Source organism: Symphodus melops (genome assembly GCF_947650265.1).
Source record: "Symphodus melops genome assembly, chromosome: 7".
In the NCBI taxonomy this organism is placed as follows: domain Eukaryota; kingdom Metazoa; phylum Chordata; class Actinopteri; order Labriformes; family Labridae; genus Symphodus; species Symphodus melops.
Genome location: NC_136697.1, coordinates 29,017,064 through 29,027,063, shown reverse-complemented (window position 1 = coordinate 29,027,063; position 10,000 = coordinate 29,017,064). Strand labels below are relative to the sequence as shown.

General features: G+C 48.2%; 2 protein-coding genes across 5 annotated transcripts in view; one reads left to right on the top strand and one right to left on the bottom strand.

Annotated features, from left to right (window-relative positions):
• LOC306827329 (uncharacterized protein) overlaps nucleotides 1-85 on the bottom strand; it is a 7,015-nt gene extending 6,930 nt beyond the window's left edge. For both annotated transcript variants that reach the window (XM_079349058.1, XM_079349059.1), the window contains exon 1: nucleotides 1-85. This exon is cut by the window's left edge and continues 13 nt beyond it. The gene's annotated coding sequence lies outside the window, so the exon portion shown is untranslated.
• Nucleotides 86-1,542: 1,457 nt separating this feature from the next.
• Nucleotides 1,543-10,000, top strand: part of wdr33 (WD repeat domain 33) — a 15,950-nt gene continuing 7,492 nt past the window's right edge. For all 3 annotated transcript variants that reach the window (XM_079349038.1, XM_079349037.1, XM_079349036.1), the window contains exons 1-6: nucleotides 1,543-1,770; nucleotides 4,683-4,900; nucleotides 5,864-5,932; nucleotides 6,292-6,396; nucleotides 6,551-6,646; nucleotides 8,694-8,845. In XM_079349038.1, the coding sequence (XP_079205164.1) occupies nucleotides 4,697-4,900; nucleotides 5,864-5,932; nucleotides 6,292-6,396; nucleotides 6,551-6,646; nucleotides 8,694-8,845 (626 nt within the window). In that variant the 5' untranslated portion in view covers nucleotides 1,543-1,770; nucleotides 4,683-4,696. The remainder of the gene's footprint in view (nucleotides 1,771-4,682; nucleotides 4,901-5,863; nucleotides 5,933-6,291; nucleotides 6,397-6,550; nucleotides 6,647-8,693; nucleotides 8,846-10,000) is intronic.

Below are 10,000 nucleotides of genomic sequence, written 5' to 3'. Positions count from 1 at the left end.
AGGAGGAGGAGAACGCGCTCGAGACGATCGGAACGGCTGGTCTCGTGCGCCCTCTGCTCAGCGCTGATCTGATTGGACAGAGCGGTGCCGCTCAGTGAGCGCGCGCTATAGGCGAAGAGGCGCAATCCTCCAGATCAGAGAGAAAGATAACTAAATGAATATGACTAATGATGATTCATCTATGATCATTTTCATGCTATTACTGAGTAATGTGACAAAAGAAGCCATGAACACACAGTTACATCAGCTGACTCTTTACCTGTGGAGGAGATCAGCTGACTCTTTACCTGTGGAGGAGATCAGCTGACTCTTTACCTGTGGAGGAGATCAGCTGACTCTTTACCTGTGGAGGAGATCAGCTGACTCTTTACCTGTGGAGGAGATCAGCTGACTCTTTACCTGTGGAGGAGATCAGCTGACTCTTTACCTGTGGAGGAGGAGGAGTCTGAAGAAGACACAGAGGTCACAAGCTGATCAGTGATTTATCTGTGGGAGTTAAGATAGCTTGTTATGGATGGATGATATTAACCTTCTTCCTAATCAATAGCTCGAGTAAACATCATCACCTTATTTCACTGTACTTGTCATTTACTTTCATTCTTTTTTAGTCTTTTACATATTAGTCTTTGATTATTTGACACTTGATACAGGATCATGTGTGGTGTCCTGCTGCCTTCCAGAGAGTAGTCTTCTCCCTCCTCCAGCTCCTGCTGTCTTCTGTGGCCTCTTCACTGGACTTCACTTTAAAATGGCTGAGAAGCTGTGAAGGCAACAGTTAATAAGCCAACCCTGATGTCTGTACAGGAAACAGTGTTCTGTCTGCCTTTGATAAATAAAAGCAAACATGATGTGTTACATGTGTAGTTCATTGTTATAATTTAATGTTTACATTGGTCCAAACAGAGCACAGTCTAAAGTTAAATATGTGTTAAACATACCTGACAAATAAAACAGATTCTGATTCAGTATTATTCAGGTTAATACAATAACCAGTGTAAGAAACACACTTATGTTGTTCTGGGTTCAAAACCTGCTTCTATATTTACTGACATCTTTGTGTACTTGGTTTATTTTCCACCTCCTGTTGTCATTAATAGTTAACTCCTAGACTGCTGAGCTGTGTGTCCTGCTCTGTAGAGGAAACAATACTTCATACTATTTTAAAATGCCCGTTGTTTCACACATGCTCATCTTTTCTCTCCAGGTACACTTTGAAAACATTGTAAAGCATCCCTGCTGTCCGTGAGCCGTCTGTGAACAGCATTCTGACGTAGTAGGAGTTTCTTCTGCACCGGAAGTTACTTCTTTGGAGGTTAAATATTAATATTTATTATTGTATTAATATAAAAGTAGCTTTAATATTATTATCTACAAAGCCCGAAAAAGATGAGAAGACATAAATATGTTTTAATAATGTTTAATGTTTGATCGCTACAGACTATTGTTTGAATGTAGCACAAAGAATAAAAACTGTAACCGCGCCGGGAGGCAGCGATATTGTGTTTTCGAACTCACTTTCCCATAATCCTTTGCGCCATGACGGCGCGAACTCCCGCCCGTTGTGAAAACTTCCCGTGATGCTTCACTTCAGGGCCGAGAAGAAGGAGAAGAGGCGTCATGATGGAGTGTGCTGGTGGCTAACGTGACAAACGTTGAGAATCTTTGAGTTGAATAAAGTTTGAGCCGTTCATGATTGTTCAGGGGAAACGTTACCGGAAGCCTGTAGCTAATGACAGCTAGGTAGCTAACTCTGCAGCGGATTGATTGGAGGTGAGTCTTTTAGCCGTTGTTGTAGCAACGAGCGAGCCGCCATTAAACACGACGAAACAGTCATAAGACCCCAAAGTGTCTGAGAACTCTGCAGCTGTGTACTTTATAAATGAAGACTTTAAATGTAATGTTGGTGTAAAGACAGCTGAGCGCAGCAGCAGCAGTGTGTTTACATGCTGAGCTTTCTGCTAACAGTTAGCATGTTAGCATACAGCTCACCGTGTTAGCAGCGTGATCTCAGGGCAGACATGATCATAAACAATCACTTTAAATAACAAAACATGATTAACTGTTAACAACACACGACCAACTGTTAAACATAAACATGATTAACTGTTAAAAATAAACATGATTAACTGTTAAAAATAAACATGATTAACTGTTAAAAATAAACATGATTAACTGTTAAAAATAAACATGATTAACTTTAATAATAAACATGAACTGCTCGGGGATCAAACACTAGCTGCGTGTGTTTGAACATTATAGTGTGTGTGTGTGTGTGTGTGTGTGTGTGTGTGTGTGAGACCTCGTGCTGCAGACAGAAACATGATTTTAAACCTGTTCATCTCCACTTGTAACAGTTTAAACTGTATCCTTCATACAGAGACATTAAAGAGCAGGGACAGTGAAACAGAACCACTGAGGTGATCGTTTGAAGATGATCAACTTTATTCACACAGACTCCGTTTAACAATAAACACAGTTCACATTAAAAACAGGATGTTAAATCAGATTGTCCTTCCATCAGGTGGCGTTTTTTATAGCTCAAATATCCCCTTCACTTTCTCTGTAGTGGATTGGCTGATTAGCTGTGATGTCATAACCATCACAGGTAGACTGACCAGGAGTTACCTGAGTGTGACTCAATGGTTTCTGGTCTGGTTTCTTTGTGACCTCACGGCTCCTGTCCTACAGTGTGTGTGTGTGTGTGTAGGAGACGTTTGTGATTGGTGGAGCTTGTGGTCCAGGTGTCAGCGCCGCTCTGTGGATCGTTTGTTCAGCAGGCAGCGATCAGTACTTTGTTCTGTGTCTGTGAATGTAATGAATATATTTAACCATGTTACACCTTAAGGCTGCGTTCAAGCTGCTCTCACCGGTCTGATGCGTCATCAGGAACGCCCCTTCAAGTCGGAATCAGATCCAACATGGCTGCCACCTGCATGGATGGAGACCTTAAAGTTGAAACTATTTATGATTTGTGATTAAATCACTCTGATGGTGTCGTTCTCTCCGTGGACGTGTTGTTGGTCACGCTGTGTGTCGTCATAGTAACTAAACAAAGGACCTCCTCGAGGCGGCCATGTTTACTTTTCCGACTTGTAACCAGAACTCTGTTAATCCAGGTATGTCGTCTTTTTAAGCTCCGAGATCCGAGGTAACTGGAACGTTGAGAAGAGGGATTGTTTGCAGTGCATTGTGGGATGCGTAGTTCTTGCCTGTTTATAAAACATTTTGTCGAGTCGTTTTTGAACCAGGTTTTGTCGCCAGATCAGATGTTTTGTAGTCCTGAGGAATGGGGGCAGCTGGTTGTCATGGTAACAGTCTGTTGATGTAAAGTGTTCAGTGACGCGGGTGGTCAGTGTTGAGCTCAGTTTGAAATGTGTGACGTTGGGTTGGCGCTCGCTTCAGAGTGGACGTGTGATGTCACACTGGAGCGTGGCAGCCATGTTTGAAGATCCTGTACAGACTGGAGAGTGAAGCGCGGTGCAGCAGACGCTCAGACTGCAGCTCGCTGTCTTGATGAACCTTCTTCTTCAGACTGGTCGACGAGTCAGCACATGGAGCAGACTTCAGATCAGAGAAGGACACTGGGTCAGAGCCATGTAGTCCATGTAGCGCCCTCTGCTGACAGAGAAGTGCTGCTGTGGTCATATCACGATGGGCTGGATGGTCAGTGGGTCGGACGGTTTCCTTCGTGGTCGACGGGCGGATCGTGTTTCATACAGGAAGTGAAGCATTACAAAACCTCTTTTCATTGGAGCGCCGTGTCTGACACGTTTTAACCTCAAACAAGCGGATTGATCTTACTCCATCATCAAACTCCTTTTTATATCAGACAGTCTAAATCATGATCCTCATCAGAAACACCTTTTTATATCAGACAGAGTCTAAATCATGATCTTCATCAGAAACACCTTTTCTACTCTCACCTGAGTCTAAAAGGTCACGGCCCGCCGCTGTGATGTCATCAAACTGTCTGATAGTAGAATCAGTCAGTCCTTCACGTCTGACATCAGACGCTCTAATGTTGGCGCCCCAGTCTGTTAAATCCACCCACACACACACACACACACACACACACACACACACACACACACACACACACACACACACACACACACACACAGTGCAGTGTAACTGCAGAAGAAGAGTTCGTATATCTGTTTCTTTAAGGGGGGGGGGGCGTGTGTGCACTCGTGCGTGTCGTAGGGAGAGCTGCAGCTGACTTATGATTGGTTGATGCCTGGCCGTGTGTTAACCGGTGGAGTCACATGACCTGGCACAGTTTGAAGAGGTGTGCTCAAACACGTTCTGGTGTCCGGTCGTCAGTGGCTATGTAGCTCGTACCTGAGGCACGGAGGCTGACCTCTGTGTGCGGGCGCCATGTCTTAGCGATATGCAGCACGAGTGATGAACGCAGAATCACAGGTGGACAAATCGTGACGCATCATGTGGCTAAGCTAGCATTGCTAACAACGCTAGCCTTCAGTTGGGTTAACAAGCACGTGTCTTTACATTGCTCCTTCCGTCTGCTAACACTGACAACATGCAGCGTGCTACAGGACGCCATCCTCCCACTGTTACAGTTCATAGGTCAACATGAGGCTGGACGGCAGTGGCGAGCGGTGTCGGTGTGTATTGGTTATCTCGTGTTGATTGTTTGGACCGTCTGTGTTCCCATCCTGCAGGTATAGCTGTCAACATGGCGACGGACATCGGCTCGCCGCAGCGGTTTTTCCACATGCCGCGGTTTCAGCACCAGGCGCCGCGGCAGGTGTTCTACAAGCGGCCGGACTTCGCCCAGCAGCAGGCCATGCAGCAGCTCACCTTCGACGGGAAACGCATGAGGAAGGCCGTGAACCGCAAAACCATCGACTACAACCCGTCAGTCATCAGACACCTGGAGGTAAACCACTGCAGTACCTGTTTATAACACCAGGGGGCAGACTGCAGTACCTGTTTATAACACCAGGGGGCAGACTGCAGTACCTGTTTATAACACCAGGGGGCAGACTGCAGTACCTGTTTATAACACCAGGGGGCAGACTGCAGTACCTGTTTATAACACCAGGGGGCAGACTGCAGTACCTGTTTATAACACCAGGGGGCAGACTGCAGTACCTGTTTATAACACCAGGGGGCAGACTGCAGTACCTGTTCATAACACCAGGGGCAGACTGCAGTACCTGTTTATAACACCAGGGGCAGACTGCAGTACCTGTTTATAACACCAGGGGGCAGACTGCAGTACCTGTTTATAACACCAGGGGGCAGACTGCAGTACCCGTTTATAACACCAGGGGGCAGACTGCAGTACCTGTTTATAACACCAGGGGGCAGACTGCAGTACCTGTTTATAACACCAGGGGGCAGACTGCAGTACCTGTTTATAACACCAGGGGCAGACTGCAGTACCTGTTTATAACACCAGGGGGCAGACTGCAGTACCTGTTCATAACACCAGGGGGCAGACTGCAGTACCTGTTTATAACACCAGGGGGGCAGACTGCAGTACCTGTTTATAACACCAGGGGCAGACTGCAGTACCTGTTTATAACACCAGGGGGCAGACTGCAGTACCCGTTCATAACACCAGGGGGCAGACTGCAGTACCTGTTTATAACACCAGGGGGGCAGACTGCAGTACCTGTTTATAACACCAGGGGTCAGAGTGACTGACTGCAGTACCTGTTTATAACACCAGGGGGCAGACTGCAGTACCTGTTTATAACACCAGGGGGCAAAGTGACAGACTGCTCCTTTAAGTGTGAAAGTTGAACCTGGGTTTGAATCCATGAAACCTGACACTGCTCTAACTGGGACCAGTTCAGCTGGTGGTTCCATCTGATTGGTCTGTTTGTGTTCTCAGAATCGTCTGTGGCAGCGTGACCACCGAGACTTCAGAGCCGTGCAGCCCGACGCTGGCTGTTACAACGAGGTGAGTCCATCATCAAAGTCTTTACACGGGCGGCCGGGACGCTGCACAGTGTTTGGCCTTTGAGGTCAAACAGCGTGCGGACGCCACCAACAACAACTGAGCAGGCGCCACACCGCCAACACCTTCCAGAAAGTTCATCACACTCAGCCTTCTTATCTTTCTGTTGTTTGCGGTTTGATCCAGCAGAGGGCGCTCTTAGCGTCACTCGACCATTTCATGCATTAAATGAAGAGTCATGAGGCGTGTGCTTCAGACGACAGCCTGCTGATTGGGGTCGCTACATACCTGACTCTTTTCACCCGGGTTCAATCTCTCTCTTTCTGCCCGTGTGTGTGTCCGTGTGTGTGTCCGTCCCTCAGCTTGTTCCTCCTCTGGGCATGCCGAACAACCCGATGAACGCCGTCACCACAAAATTTGTCCGAACCTCCACCAACAAAGTCAAGTGTCCCGTGTTTGTGATCCGGGTGAGCTGCTGCTGCATCACTTCCTGTTTACTAAGTCTGAGCTTTTATTCTGAAAGACTGGAGCTTTTCTGAGTGTAAACTGAGCAGCTCTGAGCTCAGCAGCACAGAATAATGACAGTGTGTGTATCTTGTGTGTGTGTGTGTGTGCGTGCAGTGGACTCCTGAAGGTCGGCGTCTGGTCACCGGGGCATCCAGTGGAGAGTTCACTCTGTGGAACGGCCTCACCTTTAACTTTGAGACCATCCTTCAGGTAAACACTCACCTGTTCGTCTGTTGACCTTTACCTAAATGTGTGAGCATCCCGTTAGCCTCCCGTTAGCACCATGTTAAACTCCCGTTAGCACCATGTTAACTTCCTATTAGCCTCCCGTTATCACCATGTTAACCTCCTGTTAGCCTCCCGTTAGCACCATGTTAACCTCCTGTTAGCACCATGTTAGCCTCCCGTTAGCACCATGTTAGCCTCCCGTTAGCACCATGTTAGCCTCCCGTTAGCACCATGTTAACCTCATGTTAGCCTCCCGTTAGCACCATGTTAACCTCCTGTTAGCCTCCCGTTAGCACTATGTTAGCCTCCCGTTAGCACCATGTTAACCTCCTGTTAGCACCATGTTAACCTCCTGTTAGCACCATGTTAACCTCCCGCTAGCTTCCTGTTGACCTCCAGTTAGCACTCTGTTAACCTCCATTTAGCACCCTGTTAACCTCCCGTTAGCACCCTGTTAGCCTCCTGTTAACCTCCCATTAGCACCCTGTTAACCTCCTGTTAGCCTCCCGTTAGCACTATGTTAGCCTCCCGTTAGCACCATGTTAACCTCCTGTTAGCACCATGTTAACCTCCTGTTAGCCTCCTGTTAGCACCATGTTAACCTCCCGCTAGCTTCCTGTTGACCTCCAGTTAGCACTCTGTTAACCTCCATTTAGCACCCTGTTAACCTCCTGTTAACCTCCCGTTAGCACCCTGTTAGCCTCCTGTTAACCTCCCATTAGCACCCTGTTAACCTCCCGTTAGCACCCTGTTAACCTCCCGTTAGCACCCTGTTAACCTCCCGTTAGCACCCTGTTAACCTCCCGTTAGCACCCTGTTAACCTCCCGTTAGCACCCAGTTAAACTCCCGTTAACACCCTGTTAGCACCCTGTTAACCTCCCGTTAGCACCCTGTTAACCTCCCGTTAGCACCCTGTTAACCTCCCGTTAGCACCCTGTTAAACTCCCGTTAACACCCTGTTAGCACCCTTTTAACCTCCCGTTAGCACCCTGTTAACCTCCCGTTAGCACCCTGTTAACCTCCCGTTAGCACCCTGTTAACCTCCCGTTAGCACCCTGTTAACCTCCCGTTAGCACCCTGTTAAACTCCCGTTAACACCCTGTTAGCACCCTTTTAACCTCCCGTTAGCACCCTGTTAACCTCCCGTTAGCACCCTGTTAACCTCCCGTTAGCACCCTGTTAACCTCCCGTTAGCACCCTGTTAACCTCCCGTTAACACCCTGTTAGCACCCTTTTAACCTCCCGTTAGCACCCTGTTAACCTCCCGTTAGCACCCTGTTAACCTCCCGTTAGCACCCTGTTAACCTCCCGTTAGCACCCTGTTAAACTCCCGTTAACACCCTGTTAGCACCCTTTTAACCTCCCGTTAGCACCCTGTTAACCTCCCGTTAGCACCCTGTTAACCTCCCGTTAGCACCCTGTTAACCTCCCGTTAGCACCCTGTTAACCTCCCGTTAGCACCCTGTTAAACTCCCGTTAACACCCTGTTAGCACCCTTTTAACCTCCCGTTAGCACCCTGTTAACCTCCCGTTAGCACCCTGTTAACCTCCCGTTAGCACCCTGTTAACCTCCCGTTAGCACCCTGTTAACCTCCCGTTAGCACCCTGTTAACCTCCCGTTAACACCCTGTTAGCACCCTTTTAACCTCCCGTTAGCACCCTGTTAACCTCCCGTTAGCACCCTGTTAACCTCCCGTTAGCACCCTCTTAACCTCCCGTTAGCACCCTCTTAACCTCCCGTTAGCACCCTCTTAACCTCCCGTTAGCACCCTGTTAAACTCCCGTTAGCACCCTGTTAAACTCCCGTTAGCCTACTGTTAGCACCCTGTTAGCCTCCTGTTAGCCTACTGTTAGCACCCTGTTAAACTCCTGTTAGCCTACTGTTAGCACCCTGTTAGCCTCCTGTGTTGGTTCTGGTCAAACTGACCTGGTTCATTAAAGTCGAGTCATTGAACTGTGATATCATGTACTCTTAGCGCCATCTTTCCAGCAGCTGTCTGACTGACCTCTCCCCCCCCTTCCCCGCAGGCCCATGACAGTCCGGTCCGGGCCATGACCTGGTCTCATAACGACATGTGGATGCTGACGGCGGACCACGGCGGCTACGTGAAGTACTGGCAGTCCAACATGAACAACGTGAAGATGTTCCAGGCACACAAGGAGGCGATTAGAGAAGCCAGGTTTATACCCAATCTACCATTTTCTGTAGTTCGGCCCGGCCTGCGCTGCTCCCTCACAGCCAGGCGGGGGCGCCACATGTTCACGCTGTTGTTGTGGTTGATTCATGACAGATGTAAGTGTGTGCTGTTGCAACACTGCAGTGATCTGTTGTTGTTCCTCATGTGGCTGATGAGCCGTTTGTCTCTGTGTGTAAATAAAGTTATCGATCGATATCTCTCGCTGCTTTGGGTGGAGACGACGACGGTCAATAAAGCTCCGGCAGGGATCAATAAAGTTTGAAAATGAAACCTCAGTTCAACATGAGCACCTTAAACGCACCACGGCCCTGACAGTAAACACACCACCTCCCCACACACTGGATCCTACATGTCCCAGAATGCACCAGCAGCACTTAACAGTCCTTCAGTTAACGTGACGTGTTAAACGCGGGTAGTGTTCTGGACTGATGACATCATCAGGTTAAAGGATGACATCACCTGTTCTGTGTGAATCCGGCGTCACCTTTGATTTAGCTGTTTGAAAGCACAAAGACACCTAACAATGTCAGGTTGAAGTCGTGTGTGTGCAGGTGTGTCACTCTCCTGCTCACCTGTGACATGAAACGGGTCGTTGATTTAACGCCATCCATAGTTAGCAGACACCTGAGCCTCGACTCAAAGCTGAACCTGTTCTGCACTACGTTTCCCATGATCCTCAGCCAGGTCTGGCATGCAGGCGTTCATGTTCGCTCAGACAGATGTCGTTTTAACGAAACAAGTCACTGATGTAACGTGTTACCGTGACGACGAGAAGAACAACCTCCAAGATGTATTCAAAACAGAAATATTACCAGGAAGTAACCCTCTATTAAGCCCCGCCCTCACCAGGAAGTACTGTTGCTAGATTAGAGGCTCCACCCATATCACCATGGGGACACCCGAGCTCCTTGTAACCACGTTTGGGCTCTTAACCACGCTCACGCCTGACCCCGCCCCCTCCGGTTTGACAGGGTCTCCTGCTGTGAGTGTGGATGTGACTTTGATTGGTTTGCAGGTGTTCCAGCGTTGACGTGATTGGTCGTCTCTGCTGATGTGATCAGTTTTTAATTTTAGTCGATGTGAGTCCGTCCGTCACCGCGGAGATGATCCAACATGAAAACAGGTTTAGATTTAGAT